General features: G+C 37.2%; 1 protein-coding gene across 1 annotated transcript in view; it reads right to left on the reverse strand.

Annotated features, from left to right (window-relative positions):
• The window catches only part of NOX3 (NADPH oxidase 3), a 39,050-nt gene extending 37,050 nt beyond the window's left edge, over positions 1-2,000 (reverse strand). Inside the window, exons 1-3 of the mRNA XM_065679094.1 lie at positions 1,956-2,000; positions 1,200-1,295; positions 884-994 (exon numbers count right to left, since the gene is read on the reverse strand). Coding sequence (XP_065535166.1) covers positions 884-994; positions 1,200-1,295; positions 1,956-2,000 — 252 coding nt within the window. The remainder of the gene's footprint in view (positions 1-883; positions 995-1,199; positions 1,296-1,955) is intronic.
• Between the last annotated feature and the right edge of the window lie 14,120 nt (positions 2,001-16,120).

Below are 16,120 nucleotides of genomic sequence, written 5' to 3' on the forward strand. Positions count from 1 at the left end.
AGAGATCAAAACATTGATTTTCTATGAGAAGAGTTCCAGTTCTCAGAGTTCTTACTCAGCATGTAACTGGGCATGCATATATTTAATCCTAATTCACAAACTGATTTAGAAGTCCAATGAGACTTTGCTTTCTTGAATGCTCAGCTCCTGGTCTCAGACTATGATAAAACAGTGTTGATTCCCAGCCTAAAGACTGCTTGAAATGTATTTCTAACTCTAAAGGGAAAAAAAAAAAAAAAAAAGAAAAAAAAAAGAAAAAAAAAAAAGGTAGGACTGAACTGAGAACCAGCTTACAATAAAATAATGTTACCATTTCTAAATTCCTGTTTTCTTGGAGTCATGAAGTGATCAGTGATTTTTTTACCCAAATGTGTGGTACTGGAATTGCCCTGACTGTAGTAATTCACTGCAAGTGAATTCACAAAACATGTAAAAAAAGTAAGACCTGAATGGTGACCATTCAGGCAAAAGGGTTTAAATATGTTCCTTATTATCCCTATGCCCTCACTTTTATCTATCTGTATGTTCTCCCTCTTCAGTTTTTACTTTGTAGCTACACAGGATACACATGATGGATGCATATTTCCTCCATTTGGCCAAGTTGCATTATTACATTCCCTTTTTTGTAGCTCCTCACTTTTCTCTTCATGACTCCATGATATGCAGCGGCTGCCAAAATCAGTGTTGCGTTTACAGCACTGTGTTAAACAAGCCATTTGTTTCTCTTCAGTCATGAATTTAAGTGGTAATAACTAAACAATAGTGTATAGACTTCTCTATCAAAAATTGAAATTCCTTGGAAAATGTTTGATATGGATAATACTGCTGAACTATGGAAATAAAAAAGGGAGAATAATGTGGCTATTTAAGAAATGATACTTACAGTGCTTGCTCCTCTTAAGAATGAAATAAGGTTTCTACTGACGGGTAACAGGATTAGCATGCAGTTAAAATTAAGGCATGTTGCAGAAGCTCTTGCCCAAGCCAGGGTTGGCTGTAGGTATAACAGTATAAAGAAATTAAATTACAAGCTTGGTATAGGAAGACAAAAATAAAGAGAATACTATATTAACTTAATACTCTTGTAGGAGAATATTACTATTGAAGCATCAAAAATATTGTTATGAAGGATGTCAATAAAATCAGACTACGCATACATTCTTCTTGTGGAGCCCGTTAAAAATCAAACTTGTACTTACTCCCAGCATAATCCGTGTATAAATGTAAGCATCTTCGTCTTCGTACCAGTGGAAGGTATCAATAAACAAATAGATATTCAGTCCCAGCCACACCAGCTACAAAGCAGACAGGCTACAGATTAGTGACACAGTATTTTTTAATGCATATAAAGCTGGTTATGGTTATAGTTTTTAAAGTATCTGAGAGATACTTCAAAATCAGCATGCAGTGCAGTTCTTGATCACAGATGATTGAAATCATGAATGCCTGCTGGAATGAGTCTATCTTTTAGGAAATGCACGATTACAATCTTATCCCCATATCCCCAGTAGAGGAGATAGATGGTGTTTACTGTGTGATGCTAAACTTGATCTTAAACATAGGTCTTAGCCTGGTCTCTAAGAAGGCTGTAAAAGCTAAAATGAAAGAATTCCAGAAATGGAGGGAGTTAGAAGCTGAGGAAATTCCTTTCTCTGTCCCCCAGACTTAGTTCATCAAAACCTCGGAAAAATAATTTCAATTACAAATGCAAACCCTTGTTCCCTTTATCTGAGGTCTAAAGTACATGGACTTAAAAATAATTAAAAAAAAACACAATAAGAAAGACTTTAAATTGTTTTTAAGACAAGTTATAAAAAGGCTGATGAATATTTTATAGTAAGTTTTACATTAAGCTTGGGAGTATTACTGTAAGCAAACCATAAAATGTCTTTTAAACAAGCTTAAAATATTTATATGTATCCAATTAGATATATTTTAATGCTAAAAATACTCACTAATAACAGCACCGAGAGTTTTTCATTCAAAATCCAGCATCCCATCCTGAGTGTCTCCCTATGTCAGCAGCAGCTGACTCCTGCCTTCCAGTGTAACCTGAATTCTCCGTCCATTCCTCAGGCTTTTCTACTAACTCCTTTTGTCTTTAGATTTTAATAAGCACATAGTGGGAGCAGGAGCTCTCTCTAGGAATTTTCTAATTAAGGACTGCCTGACAAGAACAGATCACCCAAGTGACATGTCTCATGACCTGTGTAAATAAAATGCTGGTCATTGTCCAGTCCTTTCTCTCTGCAGAGTTATTTCTCAGCAAATGAGAGATGCTGTCATTAAATTGTCCTGCTGTACTAGAATGCTTTGTCTTTGCAGTTATAACAGAGGGCAGCATGTCTTCATGGTTTGTCTTTTAATTTAGTGTCAAATGGGAGCATTCCTTACGTGTACATTGCTAAAAGATCTTGGGAGTGGCAAAGTCAGTCAGAAGTTGGAAATTGTCAGAATGAAGGGTGCCCCTCTAACATTCATCTGGATTTCTTGCAATTATAGATTCTGACAATGTTAAAATGCATGATAGTTTTTCATTCACTTGGCTTCAGTCCTGAAATAAGCAGTTACTTTCTCTTTTTCCTATTATGTTGTTCTGTGTGAGGACATGAATACTACTTCCTTCTCTCTCAGCTAGGAGGAGAGAAGTAACAATTACTGGGCTTCTGTGTCAAGCCTCACAAACATCAGCTGCCTTCACCCATGACCTGTGAGGTGAGGAGAGGATGCTTATTTCAGAGGTCTGAGCCCAGAGGGGCTAGGCAAACCCGTTCTTGACTTGTGCGTGTGGCTTGAGCAGGTCTCTCCATGCGCTCCAGACCCTGCTCCCACATTTTGTCTGCGAGGTGCTGTTGCTTTGGCAGGACTTAAGGTACTCAGGAAGTATAAGACTCTTCCAAATACAATCCACAAACACTGTCCCGCACTAGAGCTTAGCCTTCCCCCCCTCCCCCCCCGATTAGTTTTTTATTTATAGAACCAGATGTTCCTATTCCTCAGAGTTTGTCCTGAGGACTGTTCAGCCTACTTCTTTCTCCTCAGAGGTTTACTCCTGTGAGGATCTAACAAGCCATCTGCAAAAATAAGTCAGCAGGATCCAGTACCTCTCAGCAAGATCAAAACTTTTTGGCAGGCCAGTGTAACAGAGAATGCTGTTAGTCTATTCAAGACTTTTCTATAGTAGGTGGCTATTTGAGCAGCCAACACCATGAGTATATTCAATATGAAGAGCAGATTTCCAGATTTGCTTTTACTAAGAGAATAACTTGTTGATTTTAATACACTTCTCCAGAGGGAAATACATTCCCCTTGGCCTCTGTTACAAAGTAGTACTGACAACACCTGGGGTAAGGAAGGGATTGCTTTAGAGCCTGGTCAGCTCCACTGCAGTGAAGTCCTCTTGGCTGACCAGGTCTTAGCTCCTCTTTTGTCCTGTCCTGGTGAGCGCATTACATTTACCCTTGGCTCCCCTTGCCAGAAGCCATACAAACTCTGCTTGTAGTAAACTCATTCCTTCCCCAGTAAACCCATTTTCTTAAGGCCTTCCTGACTTGGCTGTGAAGGACACCTTTCTGTCACAGAAAAAATTTCTTAAAGTTGAAATGGTATTAAACTCGGCTACTTTTTAAACCAGGGCTAATGACCATTAATATAAGTTAGCAGAGCCATGGGAATGTAGTTTTGAATACTCTGAATGCAAGCAGTTACAAGGGATTTATTTTCAGCTTTATTGTTCTTGGCTGATAAAATTAAACATTATTTTTTAACAAACTTTATGATAAACCATGTGCAGTAATTGGCCACTGTCTATTATGTGACTTGATATAGGCTAATATAGGCTATTCCCACAACCACCCTCTTTATAGTAGCTTTGGTAATGCAGGAGCTAACAAGATAATGAGTATTGCTGTATTTTTCAGAAAGGTCAAAAGAAGAAGAAATAAGGGAGAAGGGAAGAAGAATGTGCAGAGAGTGAGGAGAAATACTGGTAAGGTCAGATGGCAATTTTAACTACTTAAAAAAACCGGGGGGAGAGAAAACCCGCTATCTGGATTAGCTGCACTTCAAAGGGAAGCGCTGCACTGCGATGTTCTGCTTTGAAGTTCAGCCGATCCAGACAGCAATTTTCTAAAATGAGTCAAAACTGGCATCTGAAATAGTCTTTTTTTTAATTATTTTTTTTCTTTCAGAGTACAGCAGATTCATATGCTGGTTTCGGCTCCAAAATTTGTCTGGATCAGCAGCTGTACTTCAAAGCAGTACATTGCAGTACAGCATTTAACTTTGAAGTGCATGTGGTCCAGATGCCAGTCCTCTTAAAGGAGCCAATGAATCAATTGCACTTTATTTTTTGTCTGTTGAAACAGCTATGTTTTTTACTCATATATAAAGGCAACGTGTGTGTTCTTTAGTATGGTATCTATCAATAAAAACATAAAGCTAACACAAAAACTCTTTATTGCTTCATTTTCTATAAAGGAGCTGGTCATCATCATTTTATATTGATTTGCAGTGGTCTCAGCCGATTTCTAGCACACACTATTCAGACAAGACTGAGAGATGTATATTTTATTGATTAAAGATCTAACTAAAGTCACAAGAAATATTCCATTTTGTTATTGTTTTATCATTATCATAACCTGCAACTGTCCTAAAAAGGATATAGAAGAAGGATGAAAAGGGATTTGTTCTGGCAGCTGGGGAAAAAGCAGTGGTGGGCATGCTGAGTTCCTATGCAAGAGATAGGCAACTCTTTCCTTAGCATAAAAGGTCAGTTTTTGCATGGAAAAGGTTTATGAGGTGCTGAATTTTTCCATGTAAGTATCTCAGCATTAATGTCAATGTTTATATCATTACTGCTGCAGAGCTCAATCGCAGTTAGTTATATTCTCTTTGACAGCAACCTCTATCTGAGGTTGTTAGTAATTTTTTTAAGTACTTTCAATAGTACTTACCCTTTACAAGACGAATTCATGATTAGCATGAGACAGTATACATATTCCTATATATATTTCATTTTGCTAAGCTATCCTAATTGTACTATTAGATATGCATTCCTTGTTTTTCAAAGGCAAAATAATTTCAGTTGACTCTAAACTTTGCCCTAGCCATTCCATAGTTTTCCTGTATGCTTGACTTTATGTCTGTTAGTAACCTGGATGAATTTGATAAGCTTTATCATGCTACATATAGAGAAGGATATAGATAAACAAATGATCCAGAGGATTCAGAGTGCTTTAATTTTACAGACCATCCAACAGCCATTTAATTGCCGACTATACCAAGAGCGTATACTTTGAATTAGACTGCACAAAATGGTGGTTCTGCTGTGTTCTCTAATTTTGACATTATTTCTATGTAATGTTTTACAATAATGTTTAAGAAGTAAGAGACAGATTTGTCTCTGTTGAACGGATGAAGAAACGGCACAATATATTTGATAAACCACTCAATTTTTTGGGAGAAACTGCTAAAGCTGATTAGAGTGCAAACATTTTCCTTTTCTCCCCTTTTGTTCTTTTAAAGATGATACTGAAGGAATAGAGGATGAGGCTCAGCTTCAGTTGTTCTTCAGTGCTCTGCTTCTAGCTTTGTAAAAGAAACTTGATGAATTTCTCCTAACAGTGGCTGGGTGACTAGTAGCAGAAAAATAGCTATATAATTTTTAGAGATTTTCTTATAGTGTGGTGTTTGTTTTTTTTTTAACTACCTCATTAATGTTAATGGATATTTTTATGAACTGTACTCACATTATGAATGAGGGAACTGTTTTGTGGTTTGAGAACTGCAAAGGTCTAAAGGACTTGTCAGTGCCAAAGATTCAAAAATTATCAGATTGTTCTAAAGTTTATGAAATTAAGATTATGCAGTTTGGGTGAGAGTGCTGCCTGAGTATTAAGACTTCAAGGGCATCTGGCTTCTTGTTTACAGCTTTTTTCAGTAATGCTGTGTTTATTTTTTTTTTTATAATATTAAAAATATTGACCCCAGAAGTGGGCTTGAACAACAACAAAAAATCATGCAGTTATTAAAACACTTGTGATGCAACTGGCAGAATTAGCAATGGTATAGCAAGTATTGACTATGTTCACAAATCCCATCAGTGGTCACAAGGTATGAAATGGAGAGAAAGTCTTCTGTGTCTATCCAGAAAAGCAGAATAAAGTTTAAGAACCCCTTTAAAAATAAGAAAAGTCTTTTGGTTACAGGTCCAGTTTGGTTACAAGCTAGTGCAATAAAACAGACACAGTGCAATAAACCACTTCCTTTCCCAGCATTAGAAGACCTGATACTGGTATTAGTAATACCTCAATTGCCAAGTAGTGCCAGCATCTGGAATTGCAGCACACCTCAGCGATGCCTACAGGAGTCAAGAAATGGAGTTGAAAAAATGACAGAACGCAAAGGTCTGGGATCAAAATCAAAGGTCATTTTGGATACTAAAAGGGAGACTGTCACTGACCAGTGTGGGAACTGTTGTTTCTGCCTGAAGCGGGACTCGACATCCTGTTTGCAGAGAGCAACCTCAACTCTGACTCTTTCCACAAGCCAGCAGAGAGGTTTATCAATGAGAAACCCAACAGCTCTAGTTTGGGAGATACTCCAAATTATATTAATATTAGACTGCAAATCTTTTTTCTCTCAAGGGCCTCCTTTATTACCAAGCTCACACTGTAATCAAAATATACTCAGGAGCAATTTCGGACACTGAATAACTATTTGTTTCAGTAAATGCCAGAATCTGCCAGCTCTTGAAAGTGCATCTCCAGGAGTATCCTACCTTCCTAACTATATGTGTGAAATTCTGGTTTTCCCACACAAGCTGTTTTCCAGCTTCATAATAACTCCAGCCCCTCAAACAGCTAAGATCTTGTACAAATTGATGTGTCCATAGGTTATTCAGATGAATTTTCCTTTTAGCTACTTCTTAGGAATCAAGCTGTAGAAAACGGATTAAAGATGAGCTGATCGTATCAATGTGTTTAAATACCTGAAGGGTGCAAAGAAGATGGAGCTAGACTATTCCCAGTGGTGCCTGGTGACAGTAGCAGAGGCAATGGGCACAAACTGAAACAAAGGAGGTTCTGTCTGAACATCAGGAAACACTTTCTTACTGTGAAGGTAGCTGGCACAGTTTTCCCAAAGAAGATATGGAGTCTCCCTCTTTGAAGATACTTGAAAGCCACCTGGACAAAGCCTTGAGCAGCCTTGTGTAGGTGATCCAGCTCTTGAGCAGAGAGGTTGGACCAGGCAATTTCAAGTGCTCCTTTCCAGCCTCAGACATTTTGTTATATCTGTGATTTCCACTTAGTTTACTAGAACAAAGTGAATGGAACATTCAGAAGTTTCTCACCCTAGTCTATGAGCACATTTAATTTAACTAAATTAATTTGTCTTTTGTTAAAATTTTTATGAAGAAGTTATTAGATTAGTCTGGTTTTATTTCTGGCTCTTATTCAGAACTTTGTGATCCCATTGGCAGTCTGTTTTTATGAGGATGAAATGTTTTTGAGTGCTAGAATTAATATTTTCAGTGGAATATTTAAAAGCAATTTTTGTTGATGCAGTCTTAAATTCACCAAAAACAAGGATAAGAAGGAAACATAGGTATTTAAGTGACTTCATATACCTGTACAATGAGTAGGAATGACATACATAAAGACTTTCGTTAAATTAATATAAGGACTTGTAGGTATGTTTTTAAGGCTGTGTGCTGAAAATAATTTGTTTCCAAAAAACACATCACCATGTAAATTCCTCATTTGCATAGCAGTAAAATTACAAGAGTTGATAAAACTGTATGTTATCTGAATGGTTTTCAGTGAACTATTTCTCCTCATTTAGACTTTATATTCCTTCCCAAATTCATTCTTATATTGTTATTAAAACCTATTCCATATTAAATTAAAAATGAAATGCATTTTGCCTAGCATAGGAGCATTAAAAGGTCACTCCTATGTACTCCTTGGTGTCAATAATCATATGCACATGCAGGAGGTGTAGCAATATGTGCAACCTTTCCAGATGGCTATTCACAGCTGTGCACAAGAACATAGGTCAAGAGCTAAGAGTTCACCTAGTAGAAAGCATTTTCTAACATTTTTTAAGTGGAAATTGTATTTTAAAGTAATTACAGGCCATCATTTTTAACACTGCAGTATAGCGATATATAAAAGCATAAGCTGTAAGTGTTCTGGACTCATTTCTCTGCCACTAAAATGTTATTTGCTTCCATTACCTTAAATTCAAATAAACCGGTGGCACTGTCTATAAAGTATCTGTTGTGAGAAGCCATGAAGAGGCATAGGTTGGGGAGGGGCGGGGGAAATAAAGATCAGATATACCAAGAAGAGGTGAAGAAACAATGAATAAAGACAAAGTGAGAGGATGACAGACATTTAAACAACATTTTCATAGTCTAAGCAATAGTACCCTTGTGAGCAAAGGTTTCCAAATGATGTCTGATTCCACCTGTTTTTCCTTTCAACATTTTCTCCACACATCTTTATTCCTTCCCTAAACTTCTTATAAAAACCTTGTAGGTTTTAGGGACTAAAAATAATGAGTCTTTTCTCAGGCTTCAACATCTCATGGCAATAGTGTGCATAGCTAAAATGTCTTCAACTTAAAAATTGTGATACATGTGACTTAACATGTTGCAGACAAAGCAGTGAAGTTTTAGGACATTTAATCTGTCCCAAAGGGTCAAGTGTTTGCACATGTTTAACACATATCATGATTTGGTCCTTGCAGTTGGAATTAAATTTTGAGTGATTCTTTTCTGATAAGACCCTGATTTTATTCTCTCTCTCCTGTAGTGGAGTGATTCCAAATCAACAGGGGTCTGAGGCTGAGCATGCAGAAGAAAGCAGCAGACCAGCTCATGCTCTTTTCTCACCTCCTTTCTCCATTGGGCAAGGTACAGGATATTCCTCACTCCCTCCCTGGATGCAGGCTGGTCTTCTGCCACAGTGCTTCATTGAGAAAGCAACACAAACAGCACGTCAGCTCCCATTGTCTCCAACCAGGTAGTAACCAGCAGCGTCTCTGCTGACCCGTCAGCGCCACAAGTACCACCACATTGCCCTGGCCTCATGGTCCTACCCCATGCCTGTTCTCCAACAGGGCTCTGGTAAGACAGCTCTTACATCATTTTGCTCTAAATTTAGATTAATGTTGCAAGTGTGTCTAGGTTTTGAGTTGCCTGCAATTTCTATAGAGCCGTAAATTTACCTTATTGTAAGTGTGCACATAAAGGTAACTGCAAGGACGTGGTGATTATAGTATTTAATGTATGCCGGTTTATATTGTAGTTACAACCTAATCTAATGAATTCAATTTTGTTAAAGGCTTTTCCAACATAGTACTTTAAACCAGAAGAGATTAAAGTTGGTTTATATTCAAATATTGCCCATTTCAGATCTCATAACAGTTGCAACAACTGCCTATGGTTTGCAAATAAAGACATTAAAAGACACTTAAAGGACTAAGAGTAAAATGCTAGTAATTTTAAAGTTGAGCAACATTTTTAAAATTTATTTTTTAGAAATAAAACCTTGAGGAAAATCTAGTTACAAATCATGCTAATCTTTAAATTGTTTTTATTTAATAAGTTAAAATGTTCTGTTTCTTTTACTTCAATACTCAATTGACAGTATTTGTATTATATGTGCTTTATATTATAATGTTATAGTCATATAATTTTATTATATAGTAATGTCTTTTTCATTCAAAAAATGCACTAATTTTTCTGGTACCTCTTGCCATACTTAAATTACTGTTCAAACATTTCTGTTTGGTCTTTACATCAAACTCTGTGAGACAAAGATAAGTTATTAAAAAAATCAGAAGGCAAGATTAAGTGACTTGCCAAAAAGACACTGCAACTCTTAACAGGTTGTAACTTATAAGCAGTTCACAAGACTGATATTTTTTCTGTTGTTTTGAAAGAAGTGGAAACATTCTTCATATGTGAGAACATGAAAACTGCACTCTTAATTGTTATTGTAGTGGAGAAAATGATAATGTCTGATCACTAGACCCAAATGTTTTTACTGTGATTTGATAGATTACTTGAGAGAATGGCAGCAAGAAACAAAAAGTAAGATGACAGGAGATTTATTGCTTAATTCATTATTTGTCTTCTAAAGTCTTTTTTCGCCTATGTATTATTAATACTTCCTAAATGGGAAACCACTGCCATACCTTGTGAGACCTGCTCCAGCATCTCTGTCCTGACATTAGGGCTGATGCTGGTTTTGGCAACTGAGACTTGCCCCTGGGGCAGGATCTGCTGTGTAGGAAGAAGCTCCATCCCCTGCCCAGCCTGGGGAGGATGCACCGGCCACACTTGCACACTGGTTCATCCTGCTGCAGCTTTGACCATTTCAAACAAAATGGACTCTTAAGTGCTAATCTATGTATTTAAGAATAAAATTGCATGCACAGGATGAAGCTTTGTTTCCTGGCAAGGAGTGACTTCAGAAAGGTTCCTGGTTTTGAGCAGAAAACTGAATCATTCTGAATTCCTTACAGTGAGCTGTCTGAGCAAGCCAATGGCTATGTGGTTGTGGGAGTCATGAGTAGGAGTAGGAATATGGCATGCTTTATAGCACTGGTAAAATCAGTAAAACAAAATGTATCCAGAGCTGGTAGTCAAAAATGATGTAGAAGAATTGGTAATGACAGAGAAGACAGACACAAAGATCAGGGCTGAAAATAATACCATCTTTTGAAAAACTTCTGCACACCATCAGTTCCAAATACAGTGGAATACAATGCATCAGCCCAGGACACAGTATTGAATAATCTCAGCTTTCAGTTCACAAATAAATAAAAAACATCCTAGACCTTGTTCTTGTGGTGACAGGCTTGAAAATATAAATCAAATATAAACTGATCTAGTGATGCTTTCCAGACCTTAAAGACATCACAGGATGATTGCTGAGGAACATGGACTGTCCTGCACATATGAATGAACTATTAAGTCAAACCTACAAATAACAGCCAATGGTACATTGAAAACTGAAGTGGCACGGATGCTACGAAGTTAATGTAATACTAGACACTTTATATAAATCATGCTTTGCATTGTTGTAGTTAAATAAAATAATACTTAAAAATGAATATTTGCTGCTGTAAAATTTTCACTGCAGTTCCACAAAACATAAGAAGCTTGCCTCAGATTGTGCTTCCAAGACAGATAAATAAAGAGCTGCAGTGAGTGAATCTTGCATCAAAACTGGCCTAACTTTGGCAACATCATAAAGAGTGACAAGCTGTAGACTGAGCCTTTCAGAGAATGGGTGTATTTATTAAAACATATAATTTATCCCTGAATTTAGGCGCTGCACTAGGTTGATATAGATTGAATGAGATGGGGCAGAAATGCCTACAAGAGAAAAGCAATGATGAGGCTGACTAATTAAAGTTCTAAGGGAACAGATTTTGACTTACACTATCCCATAATTTGCTATCCCTTTAATGACTTCCTTCTGTCTCCTTCACATGTAAATTACACTGTCTGAACGTCAACTGAATGACAATTTTTTTTTTCTACTTCCATGCTCTTTCATCCAATTTCTGATCCTCAAAGCCATTAGACAATTTGTTAATATTCAACTTTCCATCAGAAAATGCTATTTGGTCCAAGATGTAGTGGTCAAAATTATGATAATATGATAATAAATTTGTCAATATCTGTTTACAGTGACATTTTATACTCAAACCATGTTAAACTAACTTCTGGTTTTAATTTTCAATTTTTATTTTTCTCTTTGAAGAGAAAAATTATCAGGAATTACATTAAAATAGTCAAACCCAGCTGCATATATTTTAAATAAAGTAGTTTATCTGTCCTAAGCAGTTTTGGAAATGAGTATCATTAAAGCTGTTTCCTCACCCAATTTTGGATACAAAACATTTCAAAATCTGAAAGTTTCATTGAACAGAAAAATCTTTTTTTGTGAATAACAATGATCTTTATGTACAAACTAAACCCAATAATTTGATAAAAGCATCAGATCTCAATAAAATAGTGTCCCTGATAAAGATTCCATCATCATGACTATGTGTTTGCTTATTACTTTTGGGTTTTGTCCAAGAATTTTACAAATATTTTGATTTTTCTTATTTTTTAACGTGGTGAGTGCATTGAAGAAGTCAAAACAGGATGTTATTTGTGCCCAGTGTTGGTTACCTTCCTACTGATATTGAATTGATCTTCCCAAGCTGATTTTCTCCCCAAAATCTTCTTTCTTTTAAAAGAATCTATAGTTTTCTAAGTATTTATTTGATAAGTGTGTGAGTATATTTCAGCTGAATACATCCTGAAATTACTATAAAATTAAGGTGGTTTATTAATACTGGAAGTGGACTGAGGGGAGCTGGTTTGTACCTTATCTACTTTTTGCCCAAAGGACAGTGAAGGATATGAATCTGACCTTACCCTGACTTGATCAGCGATCAATTTGGGACAATGATCTAAGGAACCTTTCAATACAGCGTCCTGGTGTCAGCTGGGTTAGAGTTAATTTTCTGTCTAGTAGCTGGTACAGTGTTTTGGGTTAGATTTAGCATGAGAATAATATTGGTAACACACTGATGTTTTAGTTGTTGCTGAGCAATGCTTATACTAAGTCAAGGACTTTTCAGCTGTTACTACCCACCAGTGAGGAGGCTGGGAGGCACTAGAAGCTGTCAGGGGGCACAGCCACAACAGCTGATCCCAACTGACCAAGGGGATATCCCATATTATGGCTTCAGGCTAAACAATAAAACTGGGGGGAGTTGGCCAGGGGGTGGTGGCCCTCTGCTTGGGGACTGACTGGGTCAGTGGGTGGTGAGCAGTTGCATTGTGTATTGTATATTCTTTTATTGTGTATATTCTTTTATCATTATTCCCCCTTTTGTTATTATTTATTTCTCCTCCCTTTTCTGTCTTATTAAAGTATCTTTATCTCAATCCACCAGTCTGATCTTTTTTCCAGTTCTCTCCCCCATCCTGCTGGGGGGAAGTGAGGGAACGGCTGTGTGGTGGTTAGCTGCCTGCCAGGTAAAATCATGACAACGGTTTAGGAGTTAATGCTGATATTAAGAAATTTTCAATGCAGTAACTTGAACATAAAGCTAGATTTTTGTCCTTGGGAATTAAGATCGGAAAGATATATCTCACCATGTATTTGTGGATGACCTAGAGGGCTGTTTGTCTGCATAGGTCCTCCATCAGCCAAAATGTCATTGTGAGAGGAGAAACTCGAGTTTTATGACTTTTCTTTAGCTTCCTATTTACTCAGCACCTACTTGCTGGAGGAGGATGAGGGACGAAGTCAACTGCAGGGGAAGTGAGCTGTGCCGTGGTACAGGAAAAGCATATAGGTAAAGGAGGAGCAAATGCAGTTTTGTTTTTTAATGTCATTTTTTTGACTCTTACTCTTTTGACAGAGACGATTGCCTTAGATTCATGATTGCCTTGTATTTGGGTGAAATAGTATATAGCTGATTGATAGGCTTAAAGCTGTTGTACAAATGAAAACCGCTGCCTGTGTATCCATCATTAGCTGGCTATCAAGCCTAAGGCAAAGGTGGAAGTTGTGTTTGCATCTAAAGAAAAATGCCTCAAAGGGACTGGGTTTAAAAAAAGGACTACATGCAATAATTTGAAAAATAATCTCAAGGGGTGGAGGCAGAGAGGGTAGAAGGGAATAAGTTGGAGAACAGACCATGCAGGAAAAATTTGACCTTTCTTTCACGTGTGTTTGTTAAGCTGCAGGTGTCTTCAAAGACAGGGCACACAAGCTATGAAGTTCTTGCGTGTGTTCCTAAACATGAATGGCTAAATGAAGAAGGCTAAAATAGCCTAAGTTGGACTGTTTTCTGGAAATTTGTCTTTGAGTGACTTGGCAGCTTTATCTTTCTGAGTAAAAAGTAGTGATACAAGCAAGTGTAATCCATTACGGCAATCTATTGTGCATCTGTAGCTAACTCTAGCTTCGTTTCCCTGTTCACTGTATGTCTATGGTATGTCTTCGAGGGAGCTAAAGTGGAAACCAGGTGGGTTGCAAGTTTGATGGGAATAATGGAAAAGGGCAAATTTGTATTATGGTGGAAGAGTGATAAAACCAGCTAGTTTAGATGGTTTTCGGTATGTATTTGGGTGATGAAGTAGCTGCTCTCCCCAACAGCAACCTGGTGACTAGATGACAGTGCTAGGCTAGATGCTCTCACAGAGGCATATTTTCAATGTAATAGCTAGAATTGTCCACATATTTAAGTAATGGAAACTGTTTCCAAAGTTGACCATGCATGCAGCCTTTAATCTTTACTTCTTGGCCTTTCATAAATATATTGTGAAAAACTTGTCATAGATTTTTATTTTATTTTTTAGATTACGGATGGCATTTCCAACTTACCTTTTAAAAACTAATGCCTTCTTATGGGAAGTTCTGAAAAAAATTTACATAGAAATAATTCTGTTTCTAGAGCATACATTTTTTTATCACTTTTCCCCATTGATTACTAGAGGTATTTGCATAAAAATATGCGCATAGGAATTTATCAGCTGCTGCTGCTGTTTTTTCCTGACTTGAAATCAAAATCCGTGTGGAAAAAATGTACTTCTAAGCAACAGAAATTTTTATAGGAATATTTCTTTTCAAATAAAAACAAGAAGAGAAAAAAACTCCCTGAAAATATTACTTACTACTTTGGGAAAACAGTTTTTACTAATGGCTTCCAAAAAGCACTGAATACAATAAACATACTTTTAAAGGTCTCTTATAATTTAGTTGCAACCAGCATAGTTTAAAGCAGAAAAATTGATAGCCTGTCCCACATCAGTATTGTTGTCTGTCCTAAAAATCTTGCTCTACTTGTGAGGATGCTTTTGCCAAGATAAAATTAGATTTTTGTCCTACATCTAAAGCTGGTCAAAAGAGTCGTTTTGCAAAACAGTCCATGCTGGTTGGAAAAATGGAGCTATGTTTTATGTCTGTTGATGCATCTTTAGTATTCTCATGTAATCCGTAAAGGAAAGTCATTAAGAACATATACAATCATTTTCTTGTCTGAGTGGCCCCAGGTCTTTCTAGTTATTTTACTTTTGTTTCTGTAATGATAGGAGCACGATAGGAGACTCCTAACTAGCCAAGTTATTTTCAAATCCTTCTTCCTCCTCTGTTTTTACAAGTGGTATTTGTTTCTTTTTTCTTATTCTAAATAGCATGATTCTTATTCATGGTCCTAGAAACAAAAGGGATAAAAAAATCCAGAAAGCACTCAGTCTTGAAGATATTTAAGACTTTACAAAGAGGCCTAAGCAGTATATTACGTTTTGCTTCCTGCAACCTGCCTGAATTTGCACTGGCAAGGATTCTGCTGACTGACACATTTAGTGATGACAATTTAAAGAGTTGTTCCTTCCCCTGTCTACCCAAGCTCCTGTGTGCTTTCTCTTCCTGCCCACCCTCAGGGCTGCTTCAGGGGCAGCCTGCAGGCACAATTAGGGGGCAAAGTATAAACATGGTCTTCTGACAGTGTGCCTGATGGGGGAATTAACATTGGTTTGGCACAACTTCTCCAATGAGCTTCCATTGATTAGAAATGAAAGCTGAATCAATATAACATTCACTAACTACCACAGACATGGTGAAGTTTTGATCTAAGCAGAAATTTCATATGTCTTTGGGAAATTCTAAAGACTAGAGTACACCACTAAATATATAACATACCCTAAGAAATTACTTTTTACCAAAAAAAGCAAATGGAATGGTAATGGCAAGTGAGCCCTCTTTAAGTTCATAGACTCATAGAATCATAGAATAGAATCATAGAATAGTTAGGGCTGGAAAGGACCTTAAGACCATCTAGTTCCAACCCCCCTGCCATGGGCAGGGACACCTCACAGTAAACCGTCTCACCCAAGGCTTCGTCCAACCTGGCCTTGAACACTGCCAGGGATGGAGCACTCACAACCTCCCTGGGCAACCCATTCCAGTGCCTCACCACCCTAACAGGAAAGAATTTCCTCCTTATATCCAATCTAAACTTCCCCTGTTTAAGTTTTAACCCATTACCCCTTGTCCTGTCACTACAGTCCCTGATGAAGAGTCCCTCCTCAGCA

The sequence above is a fragment of the Lathamus discolor genome, chromosome 5 (genome assembly GCF_037157495.1).
Source record: "Lathamus discolor isolate bLatDis1 chromosome 5, bLatDis1.hap1, whole genome shotgun sequence".
Lineage (NCBI taxonomy): Eukaryota > Metazoa > Chordata > Aves > Psittaciformes > Psittacidae > Lathamus > Lathamus discolor.